Raw genomic sequence first — 25,848 nt, 5'->3', positions numbered from 1 at the left:
CATGTCAGTAACTCAGAAAACGATTTAAGCTACGCCTTTACTGCGCATACGTGTTGTACTCTGCGGAGCACATGAACACCAGAGACGTGGGCAGCAGATATTCCATGGCCTCTGGTGAACACTAGTGGCACTGTGTTCATAACAGCATCATGTCGCCTTTTATGCCCTAACCCCTGCGCAGATCTAGGAATGACGTTAATGCAGTCAAACCTCAATATAATGAATACGGATATAACGAATGGTCGGTTCTAACGAATTTACAGACACACCGAAGCCATTCTAGCGCCGGATGCGACGTTGTTGTAAAGAGGTTCGTCTGTAACTCATGACTCAAAGGCACATGCGTGCCTAGAGAAGCATTATGCGTAACCACAAGAACCTTGCTGCTAGGTAATGACACTTTGTCACGTCTTTGGACTTGCCAACAGAAAAGACGTGAATCTTTATAAACAACAATACTCTTTATTAAAAACAACGAAAGATACGACATCAGCGGGCAGTACTTGCATCTCTGTCCAGCCACTCTCTGAATATGCAGCAATGCGGCATTTCCAACGTCCAAAAAAGACCACCTAAATGCAAGCACATGGCCACCACAGTCGACACAGGAAAAATACGTCTTCAACTCCAAATGTACGAACTAGAGAAACTCGTTAACGGCAAAGCAGTTAGTATGCACTCCAGAACAAATCTAAGTGCAACAATCAATGTTGCCTGCGCCTAGCAATGCCACCCGCCACAACACATCGACAATAAAAACAGAAGCCCAACAGCATCAACACTTCTGTCTTACAAATACAGCTTACAGAAATGAAATGCAAGTGCCAATCTTGTAGCATTCGTAATACCAGAGTGTGAAAGTGGATTTGTCACATGCAGTACTCCTTAAACAGGGCCCTGTGACATAAGTTAGGAAATATAATAAAATGACTTACCAGAATTAAGTTATTTTTAGTGCTTGTGCGAAATTCTGGCAGACGTTCGTGCATGGTAAACCTAAACTATCGCTCCAGTGACATGGCCAGCAACGTGATTGTGCCAAAAGCAAACATGTAAAAAACCGACTAACTAAGTGTTTACGAGGTCTGCAAATAAAACACTTTTGCCAAGTAGCACATGCTATGTACATGAACAAAATGTTGACCATGGTAACGGCTGTCAACACAACACTCATAAAAAGAACCGTTTCTAGCCTCATGTCTTAAAAAGCACACTCAGCTTTTCGATGCTTAAAGAGTGTACAGAAAAAGATATATATATATAAATACTGGCATCATACTTCAAATTCTGTTGTGATCTTGTAGAATGTGCAATTTTTGGTTTTCTATCAAGAAGAAAAAATCGCAATACTTGACCGTGCATGAGCATGCAATAAAACATTACATGTTTCGCTTCCAAAAAAACTGTGCGACCTTAGAACTGAGACGAGTGCTTTAGCCTTAAAGCGGCAATGTGACACGCGCACACACAAAAATGAAACGCTGACAAAATTGTAGCTTTCAACCCTAAGAGGGGCATGTCGTACCTATAAAATGCAGTGCAAGCGCCGACTATACGTAACAAATTGAGCATCGAGCGAACATTTGTGCCAAGACTCTTCAAACCAAGTCAACAAAGTTGCGTCGACAATTACACGCACACAGTGTACACACACATGCACAAAATTACCATGTACTCTCAGCTTCCTACGCAGCTCGACACTTAATCCACTCAGCAACGATACAGGAGACGGCGAATGCCGTCGACATACATACATGTCTGTAGAGTACATTTGTGCGAAATATCTATACATGAAAAGACCTGCACTCGAAGTCACAGATGTGCAAATGGTATCGCGATCTTGGAAAACACTGTAGCGCACGAGATAAGGATGCCATCGTGCTCCACTTAGAAATCATTGTGAAAATACTGTCATGATAACAAGCTAGATTTGGCATCAACTTAATCCTGTTAAGCAAAGTTTAATTGGAACTTTATTACATGGTCCCAAAATCCAATGGAGTGTGATCATTTTTATCAAGTAAGGTAAGCAGAAGGTGGCCAAGGCAAACGCTACAGCACAAAACAAATTTACTAGACAAACTAAATCAGAGATGCTTCGGTGTCGACCTGTTCAAATGCGCAGTACCACGTCTTGCCAGGTTTATTTTCAAAGTGCAAATGACACGCGTCTCATGCAACGAGCTTTGTGCAAGGATACTTCACATTTAACGAGACAAAGAGGAGGCCATGAGAGATATAATCATGTACGCTTCCACAGTGAGTCAATTAAAAGCGATGCAAGATGGTATGTATAACTTTTTGTGACCCCTGCCCCATCCTCAACCTGAACGCTGCAGTGCTTTCCATGTTTCTGTACCAACCAGCTAACCAGTCTGCACTCTCATGACCTTGACCATAGAACTAGCAGTCACTCAGCTGAACAAACTTTGTGCTCTTTCAATGGTGCTTTTCTCCAGAGAATAAGTATGATACCTAGAAATACTGACGCGACTTTGCAAGCCTTTGTGCAGGGTCCTCTATATGAAACTAAAGTGCACAGATGCTTAATGATTTCGTTTACAGAAGTGATGCGCATTACAAGTTGTCATTCGTTACACGATGGAAAAAAAAGTACACGCGTGATTTATCACATTACATAGTGATGCACAAAACAGAGCCTCCACTGCAGTTGAGTAAGAGTCCTTTCAAAAAGATTACATAAATGAGCCAACAAAGATTCCGGCAAAATCACATAAAATCATCTTCGATGTGCAAATACTCGGAAGAGTTCAGAACGAGCCCTCATGAACACTGATTTCGCGCAACATGGTAAAAAAACATGTGACAGTACGATACATTACGAAACGTGCAACACCACCGTTGACAGAGGTTACCGATGCGCTGTTGCAAGTTGCAAAGAAAAACAAGGATAAAATGGGGAAAACAGAATGACTAGCATCTTATAAAGAAAAAAAAAAGAACTGGGACTTCAAACGGTGACAACAAAAAGGAAAAGAGCACAAGAGCCCTGCCAAATAAAAAAAAAAAAAGGAAAGTCCAAAGGCCACGAACGATTGAACAAGTAACCACAGCGACAGATTAGCAATAATGTCATAGTATGTATACTCTCACAGAGAGCATTCAATCAGGCCTGTAAGTTTTTTTTTTTTTTTCAGTGCTAAATAGCCACTACTGTTCACATCAGATGGTAATGACAGTATAAAACACAGTTAGCAATAGCACACACATGTAAGCAGCAAACACGCACATTTGTGTAAGATTAGCACTGTTCATCTGAGCATGCACAAAGAGCTGTAATGAGTTTTACAATGTATACAGGATTAGTAGGCAGTAGACCATTGCCAAATCAAAATGTGACATCAGAAACTATGCATAGCTTATGAATAGCAGTCATCATAATACACACGATCAATTACAGTTAGTTACACTACAACGATGTTCCACTACATAATGGTACGAATGATGAACCACTCTGCAATCTGACCAAATGCTTCTCAAAACCCGCCTTTTCCTGAACAGCTACAACAATATGCAAAACAGCCGCCAGATGAGGCTGCAGCCAAAACAAACAGATTTCATTTGCACATTAAATTACAAGTGTGCTGAAACGTCTGCAACATGAAATGATGGAATCAAAGTCGTTTTCCATCCTCTCGCAATGACAATGATGCTTCGCTCAAATAAGCAGTGGTTTTCTTAAGGTGAATTATAAAAACTGTGAATTAACTCTTTTGCCATTTTTACATTGTGAATGCACGCACAGAGCATGAAGTTTTATCAAGTCATGATGGGTGCTTAAGGTTTGTCAAGGCAGTGCACAATCTTTACGCATTTTGACTGCCTGGGTTTCTTTTAATAAGCAAGTAAACAGACAAGTGTTTCTAGATTCCACCTACATCTGAAAGTGGCTTCAACCGCAGAGAATCGAACCCCTGACCCTGAGCTTTGCAATAGAATGCTACTTAGCCACTTGGCCAATGTGGCAAGCAAAAAATAACTTAATAAATTGACAGCTGTTCGGCAGTAAAGAAGACCTGCCTTCCACTTAGCCTAAACTGCACTCAGAGGGTTGAGTTGTCAATGGTCTACTGTGGACAGAGCCTTTCTTTCAGCACACTCGCATCAGTCAAAGCCTCAGGCATCACCGACCTTGCAACGATACAGCCAACTTTTCTCACAACCCAGCCACCTTCTCGACATCTTTCCAAAAATAGCACCTCTCGCTACATGCCTACGGTACGTGCAGTGACAACACCCTGGTCTCAAAATGGCTGCCACAAAGTGGGTGGGCCACGCGTGATGTTCAGGCAGGAAAAACAATGCCTAGACAGAATGAGTGGTTTGGCAGTATTTTGCTTTGCAATGCGTTTCCTCTACAGAGAGCTTTGCGGAAGACGTTCTGTTTCTCTACAAGTGGGAAAGGGGCTTATTCAGTGTCGATGCAAAACTATTAGTCAAGCATAAGCATGACATGCTCCTATATGGAGTTTCAGATTTAGGACTTCTGTGCAAAGGAAAACAGCTCACGCTAACCGTTTGGAGTACAAAGAAAGACCCAAGCTAGTTTACAATAGAATGCAATCAGGGGCTCGGATGCTAAGCAGCATAGCGTCCTTGTGTTAACACTAAGGCGCTAGATCTAAGACACCTTAGTAAATGACTACTTTTACAAGATTTCACAAAGCTTAGACGCTTGTCTGAACGCCACCGTCAAGTGCATAAACGTGCACAGGGTTCCCCATCAGGGGGGGTTCGTTGCAGTGCCACCCCCCCTCCTTACTAAGTGAAAGTATGGGGCAGAATTTGCGCACCCCCCTCTTAGGTGACTAGGGGGAGGCGGCCACCCCCGTGCGCATGCCTGTGGTCAAGCGTTATCGCAGGCAGTTCCAATTCTGTACATTCTACGCATCGTTAAGAGAAAGAACATGACATCTATGCAAGTTGAAATATAATTTCCACAAAAACGACGCACAAATGAGTGGAAGATCTTTAACTGCATATGGACCATTTGAGCAATAAACTTTTAGGTTACGGGGCAGCAGCTACTGTGAAATTTTAACTAAGTGTTACGTGTGCAGTTAATACACCCATCATTTTGCACCGCTCAAAGAGAGGCACCCTGTTTTATACGTTGACTAACCCTGTTACACCGCTACGTGAGAGCCATCTATGGGGTTTGACCACCAACCTCCAAAATTCAATATCCTTAATTATATCACTCTTGCGTCAGATCCAGACTTCCCTGAATTCAAATTTGCGAAACAATGTCACAACAGTGCCTTCTGCAATGTTCCACACGCTGAAGTTCGTTCTACGTGGTAAAAATTCATGAAAACAGTACCTCGTCGATACGTTTTCAGCTGACATGTGAGAATGCGCTAATTCTAAGCCTCCTATCAGAAAATGAGTTGAGATAGAGTTTCTCGTACACTGCAATAAAAAAAAATGGTGAAAGTTTTGTGCAGCAGTGCTTGCAGCTCGATGGCTGAAATTGATATCTAATGCTGTGAAGATAGTTAATCTCCCATGTTTAAAGGCAAGTGCAATCCCTCTTCAGATGATACACACTTGCAAAACATACGAGTATGTCACTAATCTCGCAGCTATCGTAAAGTGAAAGTTGTGGGTAATTGGCATGTCGCAGCTCGCACACATTGTTCGAAAGCCCAGGCGCATCTTCCATGAAAGAAGAATAATAATCTGGAAATCCAGTCTCTGTTCTGAGTAAATACACACATATCTGATCACATTTCCAGCCACATTAGTACATGTAAAATGGCTTGCTCCCCCATTGAAAATTCACATCTAAACAATATAGGGTTTTCAAGCACACTACATGTGGCCCAAGTATAAAAAGCTTTTCAGTGTGTCCTAAAGACTATTTCCATAGCATGCAATTCTTCAAGACACTCGTGGGCTTCCACACAGCAGCACTCTGTAGCTAATGAAGGAAGAATAACTTCACTTTTCTGTAATTACGGCACAATTGGGCCTTCCGAGCCACAAGGAGCTCATCTGACAAACAATACTGTGGTTAAGAAGACACGCCCGCAAACTGGAGCTACATTGGTTGCAGTTCAGATAAATCTCACAGTCAGGTTACTTTGTCACGTAACTGCGAAAGAGCCTCCAGTATAGCATTAGTTTCATCAATGACAGTGTATATTATCAAGTTATAAGGAGGAGCACATGAGCACATGGAAGACAGTCTAATCAATCCCCTACCAGCAATAGCAATGAAACTGAAAAAATTTGTATGAATTCACGTAGAAAAATTTGGAGCATAAATGCACAAAAATGTAGGAAAAAAGAAGTTGCTCTTCCTAATGTCTGTTTATGCACCAAATTTTATGACAATACCAATGATTATTTGCGCACCAGACAAAACCCGAATCGGGGCGTAAGAATGGCTGACCTTTTTTTAACCCTCTTTCAAAGTTTAACCTCAAGTGCGTCGCAAGTGACAATGCGATAGGCTATCTGCCATGTGTGCATATGTTGCTTTGTCACAAAGCATGCAACAGTACAAACGCAGAATTGCAGCCACTGGCATTTGTGCTACTGGCTAAGATGCCGCAACGTTTCACAGGCTACCTGCGCATACGCTCACACATTGAAGGCATTGTAGAAAGTCTTCTAAAAAGTCTAGATACAAGAACCTCTAGGTAAACCGCAAACCCCTACACCGCTTTGCAGCCATAATGGGTAGAAAGTGACACGCTGAATGTCAAACACAGTTGATGCACGAGGTGAATGTCAACCGATCGCCTCTGGTCACAGGCCACTTAATTCACAATGAGAGAAACGGGCTGACCACTTCAAGCGGCAGGAACAGAGAAATAATGTACAGGATGTAGCCGCAACGTGAACTTCCAACGTAAAATAGGAAGCTAAATTAAAAGTTTTTCCACAGCACACACGTCAAGGTCGAACCTGTGGAAACATAAAAACACTGCATCACAAGTTGCAGAAATAAAGGAAAGCTAAAAGGCCGCTACCGAAAGCTGGAAGTTAAAGGACACAAAGCACACAAGAAGGCTATGAAATAAAGGCATCGCACAGATGACACAATGAGAGTAGTTCTCTCCCTAAAAGAAAGTAAAAGGGCACCTATAAACACTAAAATTTATCGCCGCATAGTGAAACAAGTGGAACCCGAAAGCGGCGTCCTACATAAAACTACATGAAATGCTGTGAAAGTCAAGCGAAACTTAAAATTTCATACGAGGAAGGGAGACACCTAACTGAGCACAAGTCGATGACGAAAAGCTCTGAACATTAGACGAGTGAGCACCAGCATAGGAAAGCGTTAAAAACATTGTCCATGGATAAGAGAACTCAGTTTGTCGTCCAAGTAAAATCTGTGAGAGCTTCAGTTTTTACAAGGTTGGAAAGATCTCGCTGTGGCCAATCCTGTCTGCATCTTTCTCTGCCCCAAACACATTGCGCGGTTCACCCGTTTATCCCTGCAACGTCACATCGTCTCCAATGCAGTTCAACACAGTTGTGACCGACAAACAAACAAACAAAAATTTAAGTGGTCTAGCTCACTTTCGTCAACGAAGTTCCGCCACTTTTCACGTTGTGACACAAAAACAAAAATCACAGGTGCTACTGAAGAAAAACAAACAAGCATTGTGCATAGTACGGCACGGCACATTGCTGTAGCACTGAAGTGAAGAGCGACATCGTCGACGACGACCGGAAAACGTGTAAATTGAACACTCAAGAGATGACTACCACAGCGCAGTCCAAGTCAGGCCAGCAAACCTTTGATGTTGCGCGGCGTTGTTTCGTCGTTCAGGTGACGTGTTGTGTACCTGAAGTGTCATAAACATCAGTCGGTTTTTCAGTGACTCTCATAACAGCCCGAACAAACTTCGGGAGATTACAACAAACAGGCAACCATTGAAAAAAGTGCGGATTTCTTCGGCCAGCATTCTCGATACGCACTGCATCCAATTTGTAGCTCTCAAACCGGCAGAGTGCATTTCTTCCGAACAGAAATCATTAACGTACATGCTTCATCAAGTGTCAAACGAAGCTGCTGAATTAGCTGAAAATTTCTTGTGTCATGCGATATTTAGTGCTCAAACGGGAAAATACTGTTGGCAGGAAACAATGCAATCTACCTTTTAGTGTTACAGTAGCAAAGACTAATTGGCACGATCTACTAATGCGCTCAGAACGAGCTAGCGCAATGCGGAAGTGCTTGCACAGTGCTTTTTTAGGCTGAACAGCGGCGTAGATGGTGCCATGTCGTTGACTTAGAGGGGCCCTGCAACTCTTCTAAGTAATCATGAAATGACCTCATTATCGAATCATTGTCTATCGAATCGACTGCTGCAAAAATTTTACGAATCCGTGAAGTACGAGTGGAGTTTCAACGATTATGTCATATGCTCCCAAGAGGTTTTTCTTTCTTCGTTCCAGAGAGCGTGCTGAAAGCTACACAGAAGAGGGGGAGGGGGGCATGGCAGGGAATACTTTATTTTGTTTGTGCAACGTATAAACGTTGCACACCGATCACTTGCCTGTGGCACAGGCATGTCGCAGGACACCGTGGCAACCATGGCAACTATGCAGCTCGTGATGTTCAAATCAGCCAATGGCCGTATCTTTTGGGTATGTGACGCAGTTGATTTGGGTATATGGCATCGTTTGTCGAGAGAAGAGGAAACTATTTCCAGCAGACTTCGAAATTTAATTGTAAATTCCATGCCGCTTGCTGTACTGTAATGTTTGGCTCACATGATCACAGGAGCCTCGACTACCGATTGATGGAGTTTTCTGACCACGTTGAAAAAAGTCCTTATTCCTATAAGGTTAGGTAGCGCACTTTCGACGGGGACAAAAGAAACAGAAAGGACACGACACTCGCTACACTCGCTTCTTTGTTTCTCTGTTTCTTTTGTCCCCGTCGAAAGTGCGCTACCTAACCTTATAGGCATAATGATCAGTCACCAACTAGCCCAGCTCTCAACCTTATTGAAAAAAGTGTTGCAGGGCCCTTTAAGGAGGAGGGTTCAAGTGCTTTAGTTTCTAACACCAACCCTTCATGCCTACTTTCGTCCTTTTATTCAGTTTAATCCTTGAAATCTAGGGTCTCGCAAAAATGGCACAGACAGACAGTGGCCGCCCTCTGCTTAAGCCTTTCTTTGCTCGCAGTTCTGCAAATTAAAGCTGACTTCACCTCAAAATTTGGGCTCCGTGTTTATCTTTTTTGGTGTGACAACAAAGGTGTGATGTCTAAACAAGAACAGTGCAGTGTCCTCCTTTTTGGCAAGTTGGAAACACGATGCGATCGTCACCATTACACTCCTGGAAGAACGCTTTGCCAAACACTCGTGCATTGTAGCTCATACCGAGCATGACCGTACTTGTACAGACAACTGCAGAACGAATTAACGATGATTGCCAATCAAGCTCACCTTAGTGCATTCAGAAGTCCCTCGACAACATTTGGCGGCTGCTCCTTGAGGACCCTTATTGACCGTTTGACCTGAAAATGGAGAGAAATTATTTCGACTTCTAAAGTTTCTCTTGGTACGCTTTGAGAAACATAAAGAGCTACAGGCTCATGGCGCATTTTATCTGCCCAAGTACTGGTGGCATCAGTCATCATTCAAATTGTTGAGTTGTGACGTTGAACATGGCAATGTGAAGGGTAAGTTAAAGAACTATATTAGGCAAACGTGTGCCCAGCAAAACCAAGAACACACTTAGTACAATGGTAGTGGTGAGCGCAACAGTCGAAATCTGATCTGTGAGTGAAACACATCCACATTTTGTACACGTGTCATCAAACATTCAAGCCAGGGGAGTAGCCAGAATTTTATTTTTTTTAGGGGGGAGGGGTTTAAGTATTCGTTTTAAGCATTCGTTATGTGTGTGCATATATATATATATACACATGCAAAATTGAAAATTTTCAAGGGGGGAGGGGGGTGGAACCTCTCCTCTCTTGGCTATGCCAGTGATTCCAGTGTAATCACCGGTGCTCTAGAATGTGCACTCGCTGTTCACACTGCCCATTGTAGAATTAGACTAGAATGTCTAATTCTAGCCTAATTGGAAGCAGTGATACGGTACGGGAAGGTTTGAACAGATCAACATGTGGCCTATGGCGAGCGATAAGATGTGAAGTTGCCTTTGCCAGGTAAGTGCAGTGACTGAAAAACGAACAAGCGCACATGTCAAAACAAAGCCGAAGCGTTAGCCGCTCACAAGGGGTATACATCTCTTGAGCGAGGTTTCACTGCATGAACCACATCCACATCTTTCATGCTGGGGTTCTTGACAGGTGAAGTAACTTGCAACGCCTAAACATAACACTAAATTGTGATAGCGTGCCATACGTCGGCTGCGCTGCGAACCAGCGAATTACTGCACGAATAGTTGAAGTAGAGTGTACTAGAAGAAGGAAGTGCTTGGAACGAGCTTCAAAAACTGAAGCCCAAACAGGGTCAGTCCGCTTGCGGCGCTGCTATCGGTAGTCTAGAAGAAGGCAACTCACATCAATATGAGATGTCTTGGTGAAAGCTCCCTGGGGGTGAACGTGGTCGTACAGTATGATCACGCCTACCATCACCCGCAGCACAAACAGGATGGTCTCCTCGTTCTTGAATCTCGAACAAATTTCTCTGCGCAAGAAAGCGAAATCGTCAGGACTGTGGCATTCACTGGCCTGCAGCATCACTAGTAATCCAGCTAATATGAACAGCGTCAGCCTCTGCATGAGTAAAAACCACAAGTGAGACGCCGTACAGTGCCCAGAGTGACCTTCCGAACTATGTCTGTATGAAACTCTGACGCCGGTGAGACCTGAGCAACAGAGGTTTCTGTGCCGCTCAAGTTTTCTACTCTGCCTCCTCAAAATCAACATGAAGCAAAATGCTGCTTCTAGCATGGTCTCCAAGATTGGTAACGATCTGGGATCATGCCTGTGGCGAAGTCAATCTCCTTTTGTTATGCAAGAAATGTTGGATGCACAAGACCATGCATGGCATCTGTTTGAGTTGTGTAGCCTGTCTGCCCTGTTTTGGCTCGTCTTGTTGGCTGACAAGACCAACAAGACGAGCCAAGACAGGACAGGCAGGCCACACAACTCGGGCGGATGCCATGCATGGTCTTGTGCATCCAATATTTCTTGATAAATGTGGTAAAAAGCGAGACTGGAATTGGATCACTTTTATGAGTCTTTTCTGACTGTTTGTTGCTCAGATTCTTTAGCCAGCCTCACCCTTTCTGCCTCCGATGCAGGCCGAGGCTAGCTCGTGTTCAAGCTCTTCTAAACCACCCACCTGTTGTCGACCATCCGCTGGCACACCTTGGCCATGGTCCCCAGGGTCTCAGTGGTGTTCTCAATGGGCAGGTCCTTGTTTTCAGCGACAAAGCGCGTCGTTGCATCGCTGAGCACCTTCAGCATGGGCGTCGCGTGAGCGTAGAACAGCGACATGTGGTTCGCGAGCTCGTTGGGAACCTCCAGACCGTCCTCTATGTTTTCCTGCGTTTTGTCACAAACAAGCACGAGGAAGAAATGTGGTCAAATAAAGCAGTCAATGGCAAAGATGTGCTCGTTTAAGGGGAGGCAAAGGACTCTCAACAAACACATTACATTTACTTTAAAAACAGTTCTGCAGAAAGACAGCAGCACCATATGTGAAAGAAGGCTTAGCATAAAACCAGGAAGGTGAATATGTAATTGAAAAATGGTCGGAGACTATCGCAAGAATGGCTGTCGAAGTCATAGGACATAGAATTACAACACTCATTCTTTAGCTAAATTAGTTAATGCTATAAGGAGCATGAAGTTGACGATGTGCCGCCTCCATGATCATCCCATGTCACAAATGAATGGGATGAGCTAGGTTAGTTGGTTAACAACCATTATGGTGTCTGGTGTGCTTAAAAGATGTGTCATCTGCAGTTAAACCTCAATATAACGAAGTGTTTCAGGTTTTTTGCATCATGTCTACAGAACACCATGTATTCTTACTTGAATCCAATGAAGCACTTTTATCCCAGCTTACAAAACAATAACATTGAAAGCCTTGCAAAGAGGCATTGTACACGGGTGTAAAAATTGGTGTGCCAAGTCAATGCCTTCAATTACACTGTCTCTGAGATAACCCTATTTGACAAGGTCAGGCAGCTGTCCGTGCAAAGTGGGGGGGAAGAGCCAAAGAGCTTTTTAAGACTGCAAAATGCCCAGTCCCTTCCTATGCATACATTTGCACTCTGCACCTTTTGACCTTTCCATGGTCACAAGGGCAAGTCATCATCACTATCAAATAAGTGCCAAGTATCTTCGAGCACCTTGTCATGACACACCCTTTGTTTTCCGTAGCTTGTAATCGCATGACCGACACACTCACCTGGTTTGCCAGCCGTAACCTGCTAACCGTCCTGCGGTAGTAGCTGAAGTCGTTTTGAATTGCGGGGTTCGTCATCTGCAACAAAGGCGAGATGTCAGCTTCATAGCTTGAGTTGTTAATTTATACAGTTTAAACATATGGAAGCAACTTGTGAGCCTAAGAAGCTGTAGCAGGAAATATTTTTAACATCCGTGGTGCCTTCAAAAACCTGCGATGGGAATATTCTATTAAAAAGATTAGCTGAAAAGCTGTTAGATGGCCTTTTGTGCCGAAAAAGCCATGAACTAGCCTCACAAAAAACTTAATAGTGTAAACTACAACGTTCCATCTGTATTACGACGTGCTAGCCCTGTCTGGTCTCCTTTCAGCCAGATTTCATATAGGCAAATCAGCAAAAGTTCAGAGAAAGGCAGTCAGGTTTATGTTTAATAAATACAGATTTATAGGTACAATATACAGATACAGAAGACCCACCAGCTGTCCTCCTTAATAAACACGATATGTAATAAAATGGATAACCTAAATAGATACCCTACCTTTAAAAAGCAGATGCCCTACGTAAATGAGCAAAGTTGGCTCAACAAACTGATGCTTCAGCTTTCATTACATCCCAATGTTGCAGCTTTTAGAATGTCACGGTACAGCTAGATGTCACATTTGAACAAACATTGTGTTTGAAATGGCAGCAGAGAGGATGCCTGGCAGAGAAGCTTCAGTGAGAACTTGAGCGACGATTCAAAGTGGCCATCTCACCTTGAGGTCGTCGAACTTGAGTACAAAGTCCAAAATCTCTGCAAACTGCTTCACAAGGGCTTGCTGTGTTTCCAGGTGCTCGCGAGGGGTCCGCGGACCTGAGCAAAGCTCCCACAGGATGCGAGGCACAACTTCCTCTGAAAAAGGGTGCGAAGAAGAGCTTAAAGGGATACTGAACGAAAATTGGAAAAAAACTGATGAAAGCATCAAAATTCAACTCAGAAGACGCGACTGTTCTGATAAACAGAGTTTATCGATAAACAGTTGGCTACATTTTGGGTGGAGTGTCAGCGCATCACATTCACCGTGGAACAAGCAGGGTGCACGTGTTCCTGTCCTGCTCTTCCCTTTCTCCCCCGTCCTCTCCTTTACATCTCACACACCCCCTTTCCACAAAGGTGCTAAGGCATGCCCCACCATTTAGGGGCTTTAGCCCAGCCCCTAAGCGATGGCTGGCATTGTTGGCATGCCCGTTTCCGGTGCATAAAACGTCGCCAAACGTCACCTCCTCCAGTTCATGGCGCTGCCTCTAGATGCGAAACTTTGTGAAAAACGCATTAAATTCATTATTTTCCCCTAGTTTGTGCCTGAAATGAAGGTTGTGTATAGATTTCAGCACCCAATGTCAATTTGGCTCTAAATCATGGCAGCAAAAATTTTATTCAGTATCCCTTTAACCCTTTGAGACACTGTGTACACAATTGTGTACATCACTTGTTTTTGCTATTTGTATCAACTAGGGGGCTATTTAGCTTTGGATGAATTGGACCTCAAAGTGATAACCAAGAAAGAAACCAGTGTTTGCTTAGATGTCAGGCTGACGCCATCACGGCGAAGCTTTTGATAACAATGTTAAATAGGCTGCCACAGAATAAACCATGTGTATGGCTCCCATTCTTGTACGAGCGTTATTACATCCCTTGCTGCTTGACCGAAGGCCATGGCATACCAGCAGGGTTATAGTACCGTGTAATAAATGTGTCTTCATTTAACTTCATTTTGCAGTGTACCGCTGCACATAATTTTTCAGAAGGCACTACAATACTCGATGAATCGTTCGACAGCCGCTTCGTGCGAGCCACGTCGAAAGCATAATTTTCCTTTCCTCAAACGGACATAACCGAAAAAGAACTTGCACTATATTTCTAGCGTGAGATTTAATCCTTTTGATGTAAAACAGAGCACGAATGAATTCAGACTAAATATATATTAAATGAAAATTTCATTAGGAGTAATTATGATAACACATAAGTTAATTTATTAGGACATTTTTGTTTACAATAGAATGTCTAGTGCCTTGAAACAACGCATTGATCTGACACATTTCCCGACAGTTCTTCACAGGTGGCGCCTGAAAGGGTTACGGCTAGTTTGTTAGAAGAGTTGATAAGAAGACCTTGGGTGGGCTAGTTGGTTAGCCTTATGTCAGTCCTCAGCACTTATGTTTGCATACTCCCACGTTCTGTCTAGTCCTTGTTACTGATGTGCACTGCCAAACTAAGCTATTGCAAAGAAGAAGGCAACACTGCCTGTCAGTCAGATGCCTCAGAATGCTGCACATCACACTTGGAGAAGACACGAGTAGCCCATAATACAGACGAAAGTAGACACAAGTAGCCTTAGGCAAAGATGTCTTTAAGTTGAGTAGAGCAAGCGTGGTACACCTATTATTGAAGCAACATGATCCAGTATAGGATTCAAATGACCACTTTTGAGCAGACACTGGCCCTGCCTTTCATCCTGGAGATTTTCCGTAAAGCTTCCCTACATTTCAACAACAAATTGAAGAAGTTTTCTAACCATCAATGAAACTTCTATTTAGGAATAAGTGCTATACTGACAGGTCTCCTCTCTAATGGATAATGCCACAGTAATTCATTGATGCATCAATGGGTGCATTTCGAGAGCCAGGTATCTCTACTGCTTCTACAGCTGACTAACATTAGTTTCATGTCAATTTAATCAATTGTAGAGGTTTTATGTCCCGAAACCCCGATATGATTATCAGAGATGCCATAGTGGAGGGCTCTGGAAATTTCGCCCACCTGGGGTTCTTTAACGTGCCTCTAAATTTAAGTACATGGGCCTCAAGCATTTTTGGCTCCATCGAAAATTCAGCCACCGTGGCTGGGATTCGATCCCGCAACCTTCGGGTCAGCAGTCGAGCACCATAACCACTAGACCACCATGGCGGGTGCATGTCAATTTACCATTTTTCACTTAACATGTACAAAACGCAAAGTCATGGCAAGAATCTATACTTTGCTATGGAAGGAAACTTCTTGACAGAAAGTTGAGGCAGTTTGCATTGATTGGTCATAGAAGAAACTAAGGCGCACGCGCACACCCACCCACCCACACACACACACACGCACACACACACACGTGCAAAGAAAAACTGCATTTATGTTGCCTTTCTTGTGTCCGTCTATGCACGCCTTACTCGCTTCTGCAATAAACTTCAACTGTTCGATAACAGATACTCCTCTGTTAAATACGCTGTCTTGCCGAAGGTGAACTACTTAATAGACTGATTGGTCTTGCAGTAATGACGCTGGCAATTTAATGATGGCAACTTTGGGCAAATCGAGCAATGCATGTCATTCATGGCAAGCACTCACCAAGACTTTGCGAAAAGATGTAGAACTGCTTCAACTTGGAGACCAGGGGCAGCACTGCCTCCCAGGCTTTCATTTGACGAGCTTCACTCCTTGGGTTGGCTATAGCCTGGGCAATGAATGTCGGCAGCCAATACACAGTGTCAGAGTGGAGAAAAGAAAGGAGAGAGAAGGGGGGGAGAGACAAAGAACGCCAAAACTCATAATAAAACACTCAGATGGTTCTCATAGCAAAGAGCACTGTTTTCTAAGAACACCTTGTTCCTTGCAATGTGCACAGTGTTGCCCTCATCTGCTACAGCACTGCCAAGAATTGGATCCAAAACAAGTGCACAGATGCCACCACACCGAATAGGTACACCAAAATCACACTTAGGTTACCATGGTGCTGATGTGTGCATGGTGGCATATCCACAAAGTTGTGTGGGTATGACAGTGATTTGTAGTGAAATGCTTGTACTTCAGGCCTTTAATGTAAACTTTTTTGTACACAAAACCTAGCGAGATCTCACATAAACATACTTTTAAAACAGCTGCTTCGTGCTATCCTGTGTTAATGACAAAGCATTTCTCGGCTACAAAGGCCACCTGGGTGGCCTTCGTAAAAGCCGTGTTCAGAACACATGTGACCTCTCCACTGGAACTGACCGGCACCAACAACAGCCGCAGCAAACACCTGCACCTGAGGCAGTGTTTTTTGGCTAGGTTTGCGAAAACACTTTCACGTTCTCATCTCGTAAGAATGTATTTAGGGATCCACTGTAACTTTCTTAACTTGAGCTTGTGTTTTTTTTTAACACCTATAGCGCACCAAAGGGACAGGGACACAAGAGAAACGACGTGCACGCAGCGCTAACTTCCGAAAAATGTATTATCTACGAAGCAGAGACATGAAAATATAGGAAAAACCAAGCAACGCATGCAGGTGCATCAGTACAAGATCATTAATTATCATGACACATGTTGAAGATGTGTAGACAACGTAAGCATGAGAGTAAAAAAAATATATATTTACAAGATTAATGGGCCACGTGGACGCAACCATCCCCCTCAGGTCACCCTATCACCTTTAAGAAATCAAATTCCTTTCTTGTCAGCTCTACTGACAGCGCGCTCACACACATGTCCCCCAAACTCGCTATCTTCGCCGCCTCGATGGATTACCAACATGCCCAAGCTCACGTTCTTTGAGCTTGTGAACTTCCCGCAGTGTTTGCTATAGTGATTAGTGGTACGGTCGAATGTAGCGGGTGACGACGGTAGACAAGTGGCCTGTGCTCACCTCTCTAATCTCGCTGCCCGCGCCTTTGTACGTCTGCAGTTCCAAGAGTATGTCCCTTGAGTGTTGCAGCACATCCTGCACTACGTAGTACGTCTCCTGTTCGGATTCTGAAGGCTCAGCATCTGGAACGACGAGAAAAAGAAGGACACCAGTAGAGCTGGTTTTAACGCAGCACAGAAGCACAATTTGTGCAAGAAAAGAGATACAGATGTGGAGATCTCTCTCTATATTTGCAAATAAAAATGGGCATATCCAGTTCAAAGAAGTGTGGCCTTTTCCCTTTCCCACCAGACCCACTATGTCGCTGAATTCCAAGCAAGCAAGCAAGCCAGCCTTTTCCCAGAGACTAGATGTCTTGATATCAATCAAGGACACCGTATTTAATGCCACTAGACATTAGATGCAAGTTACAAACATGTAACAAATCGAAACAGTCAGAGACAAGCCATCGTTATGAACTATCTAGACAGCTGTAATACAAACCAAACGACGTCTTGCCTGTAGCTTTAGAAGCTGCATCTACATGACACGTTTAATGTTAAGCTGCCAGTCTGCAAGCGGTTTAGCATGTGGTTTCTAAAATATCATAAAAGGCACTGAACTTGATGTTCTGCGTTTATAATGCAATATCTCGCTGCAAAATGATCATAGAGGTCTCTTGCAAGTCGATGCTATGGCACACAACTTACTTTCGAAGTCAACGAAGACGTCGTACTTCGGGGCATCGTCCCTCGACAGCAAGCGCAGAAGGTTGCCCATTTCACATCTGCACAAATAGAAAAAAGTATATATAGCAATGAGTATAATATTTATTATAGGAACAAGAATAAAGTTACCAAACATTACATGTAGTGGCCCGTGCACTTCGACGGTGTTTCCCATTGTGCACACGGCACAGCAATGTTTTTTTGGTTAGAGTTATACAAGCTTGTACATAGGCTATGAGGTAAAAGTTGTCCACATTCACAAAAATATGCGTTTGTCATGACACCACCCAACAGACAAGTGGCTATGCTGCTACAATGATGACACAACAGATGTAGTTGATAGTTCTACCGCTGCTAGAGCTCAAGGAGAGGTTATAATAGCCAAACTTCCTACACACATACACAACTGCATTTTGGAGCTCCTTTATCTCATTTGAAGGACACAGCTCTGCCAACACCAACCGTAGCAATCAAAACTTGCGTTAAGCCAGACGGGTGACAAACTCAGCTTCTTTGGTTGCAACCTAGGCATCCCACAGACACTTTTTGCTTTATGAACTCCAAAAAAATGAAAGTAAGTCAGCAGAGCTCTGATCACCATGTCTGAATGGCAGAAAAAAAAAAAGACACTGGTGCAACAGTGAGAAAAGGGATAAAAAGAGGTGTGCTGAGCTAGCAGCTATTGCTCATTAAAATGAGAGGGAGAGATTTATTAGACTATGATGAAGAATGTACACATACACAACCAGCTTAAAATCATGCATTCCCCTCACAAAGCTAAAAAACAAACAAAGTTCAAAGTCTCGTGTTCAAGAATTTACAGAAAGCGGGTAAGTGCCACACTTCTAAATTATGTTCCTTTTTTGTGAGAACTAACAGACAATAATGCATTATTATCTGTTAGTTCTCATTAATATTGTGTCTAACAAATAAAAACGAGCCCTTAAAAAGTCACGTTCTTTCCTTCGTTCCTTTTCTGTGTAACATTGGTGAACAAATAAACATTCTGAATGAAGAAGAAAAAACAATGTACCAACTGAGCTATAGCAGTGTACTTGCATGCATTTCCTACGATATTTATGCGCACAAATTTATAACCTAGTCTTCCCAATGTTAGGTAACATGGCTTATGACCTCGGCAGAAGGTACTCATTGGATTTGTGGCATTGAATGGTGAAACTAGGGCTGTTCAAGCCATGAATTTAAGTGTTACGAGGGCAAGTCTGGTTCCTTGGAAAATCCCAGACAGAGAAAGTTCCAGGGTACACAAGAGTTCAAGTGACGTTGCAGGCTTTGCTCTCTAACAATGCACAAACAGGGGGCAGCAAATGCTGAAATGTGGCACCTTATAAATGCACTGCCGCAATAACAGGCGTTGATATGAAGTCAACACTTCAGCCAACGTCGAAATCACGTGTAAGCTGTTCTTGCTCCCTGGCTTAAATATGCACATCATCATGAAAGAGAGTGGGGCTGCAAAAGAAACACGCAAACTGACAACAGCACATTCAGGAGCTCGTGTCCCACAGTCATGTGTTATCAGTATTCATGAGTAGCATACCACAACTATTTGATAAGTCTGTGGGCTTCTCTCCCTATCTAAACACTGCTCTCCTTCAAACAATGAGACTTTTTCCCACTCGATGACTTCATTCAAGAGCAGTAATTTCTCCACAATGGTAAACATGTTTGTGGAAACAGCTGCCCAGGTAATTGCCCTATTCCTGATGTAGCACTTAAAGGTCTGTGGATTAAGAACTATTCAGCTACGGTTACAAACTCCACCTAAGAACATGGATTAAAGAATAGCTGGTGGCCAGTAGGAATGTAATTTGTGCTCGGAACAAGGCAATCGTCATTAGGTAAGGTTACAATGCATTCGGAATAAGTTATTTTGCTTAAAAAAAAAAAGAAATTCACACAAAGTAAAACTGCATGGGCTCCGAACAGCAGCATGTGGTACAATATAACATGTACAATCAAATGTATGCCATCTCTAACAGAGTCAGAGCTTTTGGCAGTGTTTCTTAGTTGTCACCTGGTAATTAGCCATTCATTGTTTCTTTTTGTACTTAAAAAATGGGCGGTATAAGATATCAAGCCTAACATTTGATACGAACCAGATCACAGCAGCAAATGTGGTAAAAAATATGAAGGCATGCATTCACATCCCGCGGGTAGTACACATGCCACTAAAGCTTCTACACCCGATGAATTAAAACTAGCACCGCTTATAAAGTAGGCAAAACAAACATTACAGAGAAATAACATGTCAAGTAACTCTCCTGGTGCATATAATATACCGATGAAGCAACGCCAAATCCATCGCCTTTGCGGGGTCCCACAAACTATGCAACGTACCTGAAACAGCAGCGGCAAGTACGGGTAGTCATGTGTATCCGAGATAAATCTGGTTACCGCACACATCACAACTATCTAGTAACCATGTCAACACAGAGCCATCTGCAAGCTACTTTTGGCTATTCCGTAAGGAATCGTACGAAGTGGCTGCAGCAAGGCACATTCATTCCTCCTGCGGAGGAGCCTCCAATGATCTAGCGAGTGGAGAGACACCCTGACCCCAAAACACGAGCAGCTAGCGTGACAACAGAACCCAAGAAAGTAAGAGATCAAGAAGAAGAAAACTAGAAGAGAGACACTGTGGTACGGCCGCCCCCGCCCCCCTGCTGTTCTGCTCTGTCTCCTCAGAGGTCACGCGTCATTTGACGAGGCAGCAGGCAGGTCGGGGGTCCCTCTCTGAAGGAGGACAATCTCCCTTGCAAATGAAGCCTTGGCATTCAGCCAGAGTCAAGGCTTCTCAGCCTTCCGGCACGTGTTCGCGATAAAGATGTACGCCGTCATCGTCGATGCGTACACATGTTGCTATAAATACGCGTCAGACAAGATGAACTTGCAGTCTGCAGCGATGTGCAAGGTATTGCTATCAACAGGAGCGAAGTATTTCGTCCCCTAGATGCAGTGAAGGTGGATGTGTGAAGAAGCGAAACAAAAAGAATTAAGGGATGACCCTCAACACAGAACTTAATGCATAATTGCGCAGTCTGTAGAGATAGCTGAGCAATGCACAGGAACACATCAATGTGAGATTTGTAAATGGCTTGATGAAGGACTGGCAAAAACAAAGGAGTACAAAATGTGCTCCAACACATGACAAGGCACTGGTCCGTCTGCTCTTTTATGTGACACTTTATGCAATGTTTTTCCATCGTAATGCAGTGTACTAGTACCGTGCCGAACAAACAGATGCAAGAAACCACAGTTCTTTAAAAAACTGTTAAAGCTGTAAACAGTCGCTACCTCTTCGAAGCACCTGTTGCTATCATGAAGGCTGGACGGCTACAAGTGATACCTCAAGTTTGAGTATTGGCATCAATTACTCACATCAGTGGGTGGATCAGGCACCATACCTGCATAAAAACATTCCTACTCATGCGCAGGAAGCAGCTTGCCCACGCTGATTCCAGTCTTTACTTAGACATAGGTCTCATGGCATGCTGTCACGCTGGCGTGAAACTTCATTCCAACTCTGTGGCTCTTCAGATAAGCACAGGAAGGCACGGCAGGTCTTGGGATTACCAGTAGCACAGGTGACTACATCGGGGACAGTAACGAGCAGCCAATGGCAGGTGTTTCAGAGGCATCAACGTGACGGGCTGCTAGGAATGAGCTCTCCGCAGCCACTGGAGCCGCGAACTCTTCGTATGCACTGGAACCGAGATGATCGTATTCAAACCACGGGGCGGTGTGGAAAAAACGTTCGCACGTGCCGACGCGACACGCCAGATGGAAACGAAGTCGGCGAGGTCTCTCTGAGCGGGCTTTCTGAAGGCGGCGGTGAGCTTTCTTCCAAGATCGCGCGCACAAAAGAGGTACGAAGGAGTGGAGGGAGAGGGGGGGTGTCACGCGAAAATTAACGCAGGCCTAAAAGGGCATACCCCTTCCTGCTATTTGCGCTGCCCCGGAAGCCAGTGGCAAAGCGCCAGTTTTTCTTGTACGCCGCTGCCACCCGCCCGCCCGATGTCGTTCACCTCACCTCTCGAAACAAACAAAAAATCGCACAGAAGCGACATGCAACCTCAACGGCACGGCTTTCTTGCCCGCCGGCTACACTCAAAACACGCGCGCAGTGTTTGCGTTCGGTGCGATTTCTTACAAGGTCGCGAGCGATTTGGAGCTGGATAAAAAGAATGGGGCGTTGGCGGTATCGTGCGCGGGAGCCGAGCAGAAAGACTCCGTAATATAACGGAGGCAATTAGGAGCAAAGTCCTTTAAACGACCAACAAAAACGCACATACATACGTCCGCGGAGGTGGTTGATCAATCTCGCAGCACACGAAATGTCCTTTGATATTCAGCCGACTGCCGATCGCGACAACTATCTAGACTTCAAAGCAGAAGTTTTCCAGCAGAAACGGAACAACATCTGACTCACTCACTCATTTTTTCTTTAATGTCCCAGCTACTGTGTACAGCATGATATCCGGCGTGACCGCTTTGCCGTCCAGTACGCGACCTCCTTGAATCCAGTGACCGCTGGAGTCGGTGGGCGACTCCTAGTCTTTCCGAAACTGATATGTCACGCGAGGCAATTTCTAGGGCATTGCGTAAGTTTTTTTTTTTTTTCTCGGGCACTGCTACGTCGCACGGGGCATTCACTCCCAAAAGTTGGCAACGGCAGGAAACCGCTCGCCTACGTGCTTTTCCAGAAACTGACGCCACCCCGCATCCTGAGACGAAAAACAAACCGAGCGCGCTTACGAATCAAAATCTAAAATAAACACACTTACGTCGCATTCGCGCGGGAAACCGTCGAAGCGGTAAACCCAGGTCCAGAACTGTGACGTCTTGAGTTGAACACCGTGTAGACGATTTGATTCCGTTGCTACGCCGCACAACTAGCACGTGCGTGTTGGCTGTGAAAAGCAACGTGGAATCACGACAGCGAAGCAGTCGGATCAGGCCAACGAACTAGTCACCGAGGCACGAGAGAGACCACATTTAGAAGCTCCAGCCGCGATGGTCTCTCTTCATAGCTCGCTTGAATGCAAGCAGTCCCAGATGAAAGGCACGGTGTAGTAAGCTAAGGTGGCTGCAGATCCAGAATAGCGGCTCACTCCTGCATGCCAGCCCGACTGTGACGAGTAAGGGACCGGTGGGGGGAGGGTGCTTAGAGTGAGAGAACTAGAACTTGATGACAAAAACAAGCCGCGCAACAATAGGAAGATGAGGGACGTGAACTGGGCAGAGTGAAAAACACACGAGAGCTTGCCGAGGCAGGCAGGCGCTCGCGGTGACCGCGTTTTCGGTCCTTTTCAGGAGAGTTACGCTTTTCTGTAGCACCGACGTAGTGAACGGATGAGAACTAAAGCAGGGCCTGACGTTATGACAAAGAAAGGATATACTACGCACGGTGGATAGACAAAAAGAGGTGGCCCTCTCCTTGTAGTACGTGGTGCAAAGACAAAGGCAGGTGAGTGTGTGTATGCAACGAGTGCGAAGAGGTTACCCGGCAACTTAGCGACGCCGTACTACAAGTCTCGACCGGAAACACCTGCTGCTTTGCGAGGAGAGCGAGCACGGAGGGGGGAAGGAGAAGAGGAAACAAAACGAAAAATAATAAAGCAGTGTTACAGAGGAGAACGAGACGAGACTCAAGAAATGCGGCGTTACCTCGTGCAGGTGGCTGCAGCCGTCACCACCCTCCCAACTTATTTGGCCTGCGCCACACAGGCAGCGACTGCTGTACGACCGACTGACTAGCTTGTTATTTTCTGTTTTTTCACCTCCCAAGTCCACTACCCAGGAACATGCACCCGGAACACGACAAGGGAAGACGACAAGCACGAGCACGATTGTTACAGCAGAGGCTAGCGACCTATAGCAACAAAGAGAGCGTGCGTTACACGGATGCTGCTAAGTGTCGAGGGGTAAACAAATATGTTGCTAGCGTGGTGGATGAAACAGGTAGGGAACTCACTGCCGCTTCGACACATGCAAATGACGCAACTACCGCAGAAGAACTTGGCATTGCGTTAGCAATAAGTACAAGTTCTTCTTCAGTAACCATAGTGACGGATTCGCAAGAAGCATGTCGAAGATTTCAAAAAGGATCAATAAGTAAATCAACCCTTCGAATCCTCCTAAAGTGCGACTTCGAAGATGCAAGTATCCTCTGGACACCGGGGCACGAATCCCTAGCGGGGAACCGAGCGGCACATGCCGCAGCCCGAGAGCATACACACCGGGCTACTCCGCAGCGATATTCGGACTCCGAAAACGAAGAGGAGCCAATACCAAGAAAGTACTCCGACATACTCGCGCACTACAGGAAGCAGCGACGCCACTATCCAGCGGCTCATAAAAGGCTTACTAGAGAGGAAGCAGTGACTTGGAGAAGGCTACAGGCGGGTACCTACCCGCACGGTACACTACTCCACGCAATGTACCCCGGCAACTTTAACAGGCACTGTACATACTGCCCGGCCACTGCCAACACCCTGTACCACATGGTATGGGGATGTCGCAACAACCCAAGTATCCCGCCCATAGACGAACTGAACGTGGACGAAAATCCGGAAGACCAGTGGGAGGCGCTGCTGACGTCCGCGAACCCTGAGGACCAGCTCCGGTTGGTGGACAGGGCTCGAGCGTCAGCTGCAAGCCATGGCTACCTGGAATGAGGAAGTCACCCACCTCTGGGCGAAGAGCACGCGCGCCTGGTCCCTCAATAAAGTTTAATTCTCTTCACCTCCCAATAGAGGTTTCTTTATCGAAGTCCCAGCCAGCTACGCGCCGGACGTACGAAAAAAAAAAAAAAAAGGGAGGCCGGTTGAGAGTTACGTGAGTGGAATAGAGTTCGGAAAAAGTTGTTTTGGAATGTCGCGCCAGCAACTGGGCCAGGAAGAAAAAAAAAAGTTCGAAATGAAACACGCTCGTGACCCTGAAGCGCCGCGCGACACCAAATAAGCTACGCGACTGGGATAGGAATGACCCAGTGATGGTTGATGTGGGTGCAGAGAAAAATCGAACGAATTCGAGCGTGTAAAAAAAAAAAAGAAAAAGGTCCCGCCAAATGTATTTCCCTCCACAGACCCACCGGGCCCGCCGTCATCGCCATCTGGTTCGTTGGAAAAACAAAAATACACGAGCGTGCTTCGTCAGATAGGCGAAGAAACGAGCTGCTTTTCGTCGAACCAGCCGGGAAGGAAACGGGGAGTGTTTATATTTTGTTTTTCCTGTTTATGAAGACAACGGCACTTTTCCAACCTGGTCAAAAGTCTGTGGTGAGGCTTGCATACATACAGGGCAGGGGTGCGTGTTTTTCTTGGCCGGCGAAAACGGAGCTGCAAGACAGTCCGTGGATAGCTGCCCATTCAATGGACGAAAGCGCGCGTTTGTTTAGTTTTCGATATATAGGTCGGGGACTGGCTCTTTTTATTAAACTACAACGGAGATTCTCAAGGGCCCTACATGGCTAGCGAAGCGTACCGGACATTCCCTACGGCACACACTGCCATCCGGTAGCACGAGGAAGTCTCTACAAAGCGAGTAGCGAGAAAGAAAAACACAGAAAAAAAATTTGTCGAATCGGAAAGCACGCTAGGCAACATCACTCGGGATGTGGAACCCGGAGTCTTTTAAGCGCGCGTTTTTCTTTCTCGCTCGTGAACCCCTGGTCGAAATATGGAAGGCGTAGCGTTACTCACAATTCGTAGCTGGCTCTCTCGACAACTTGCGAAGGCTTCGGCAATCGTAGCACGACTAGGAAGTAACATTATCAGCGACGACTCGCGATGGTCCTTCGACAACCACCGCCCGCTGCCATTTCGCAGGAAGTGGGGCACCGCCACCGACGCTAGTTTCCGGTTATGGCGAGCGAGTTTAAGGCGCAGGTGCGTATCAACGTGAGTAGTGCTCATTTCAGCACAAAAACAAATGAGGCGCAAACAAAAATATAAGTTGCCCTTACGCAGATCTAGTTGTTACAACATAAACTACGGAGCTCAGTACTGGCATAAGTTATATAATATTTCTCGAGCAGACGACTCTTATCAGTTGCTGTTGCATCGTTCGCTGAGCTTCTTCGG

The 25,848-nt window shown here is 44.9% G+C and overlaps 1 protein-coding gene across 2 annotated transcripts; it reads right to left on the bottom strand.

Annotated features, from left to right (window-relative positions):
* Nucleotides 1–440: 440 nt before the first annotated feature.
* On the bottom strand, nucleotides 441–25,616 carry LOC119407047 (CYFIP-related Rac1 interactor B). Of its 2 annotated transcripts, none has more exons than XM_037673880.2 (10): nucleotides 25,468–25,616; nucleotides 17,723–17,799; nucleotides 17,034–17,155; nucleotides 15,755–15,860; nucleotides 13,134–13,270; nucleotides 12,381–12,455; nucleotides 11,307–11,509; nucleotides 10,520–10,646; nucleotides 9,435–9,505; nucleotides 441–7,823 (listed from the first exon to the last, which is right to left on the bottom strand). In XM_037673880.2, the coding sequence occupies exons 2-10, from the start codon at nucleotides 17,790–17,792 to the stop codon at nucleotides 7,760–7,762; spliced, it is 975 nt and encodes a 324-aa protein (XP_037529808.1). In that variant the 5' UTR covers nucleotides 17,793–17,799; nucleotides 25,468–25,616; the 3' UTR covers nucleotides 441–7,759. The 2 variants fall into 2 exon arrangements, with proteins under 2 accessions (XP_037529808.1, XP_037529807.1); XM_037673879.2 differs by lacking the exon at nucleotides 25,468–25,616 and adding an exon at nucleotides 20,102–20,273.
* Between the last annotated feature and the right edge of the window lie 232 nt (nucleotides 25,617–25,848).

Source organism: Rhipicephalus sanguineus, chromosome 10 (genome assembly GCF_013339695.2).
Source record: "Rhipicephalus sanguineus isolate Rsan-2018 chromosome 10, BIME_Rsan_1.4, whole genome shotgun sequence".
Lineage (NCBI taxonomy): Eukaryota > Metazoa > Arthropoda > Arachnida > Ixodida > Ixodidae > Rhipicephalus > Rhipicephalus sanguineus.
Note: the sequence above shows the minus strand (reverse complement) of the source record. Positions and strands in the feature narration are given on the sequence as shown.

What these genes read in the sequence shown, in the direction of transcription:
- LOC119407047 (XM_037673879.2), bottom strand. Translation starts at nt 20,133, where the DNA reads ATGACTACCCGTACTTGCCGCTGCTGTTTCAG. An exon ending in CATCTTTTCGCAAAGTCTTG is followed by an intron (nt 13,271 to 15,754) that starts GTGAGTGCTTGC and finishes ACCCTTTTTCAG; the next exon opens with AGGAAGTTGTGCCTCGCATC. An exon ending in GGACTTCTGAATGCACTAAG is followed by an intron (nt 7,824 to 9,434) that starts GTGAGCTTGATT and finishes ATGACACTTCAG; the next exon opens with GTACACAACACGTCACCTGA.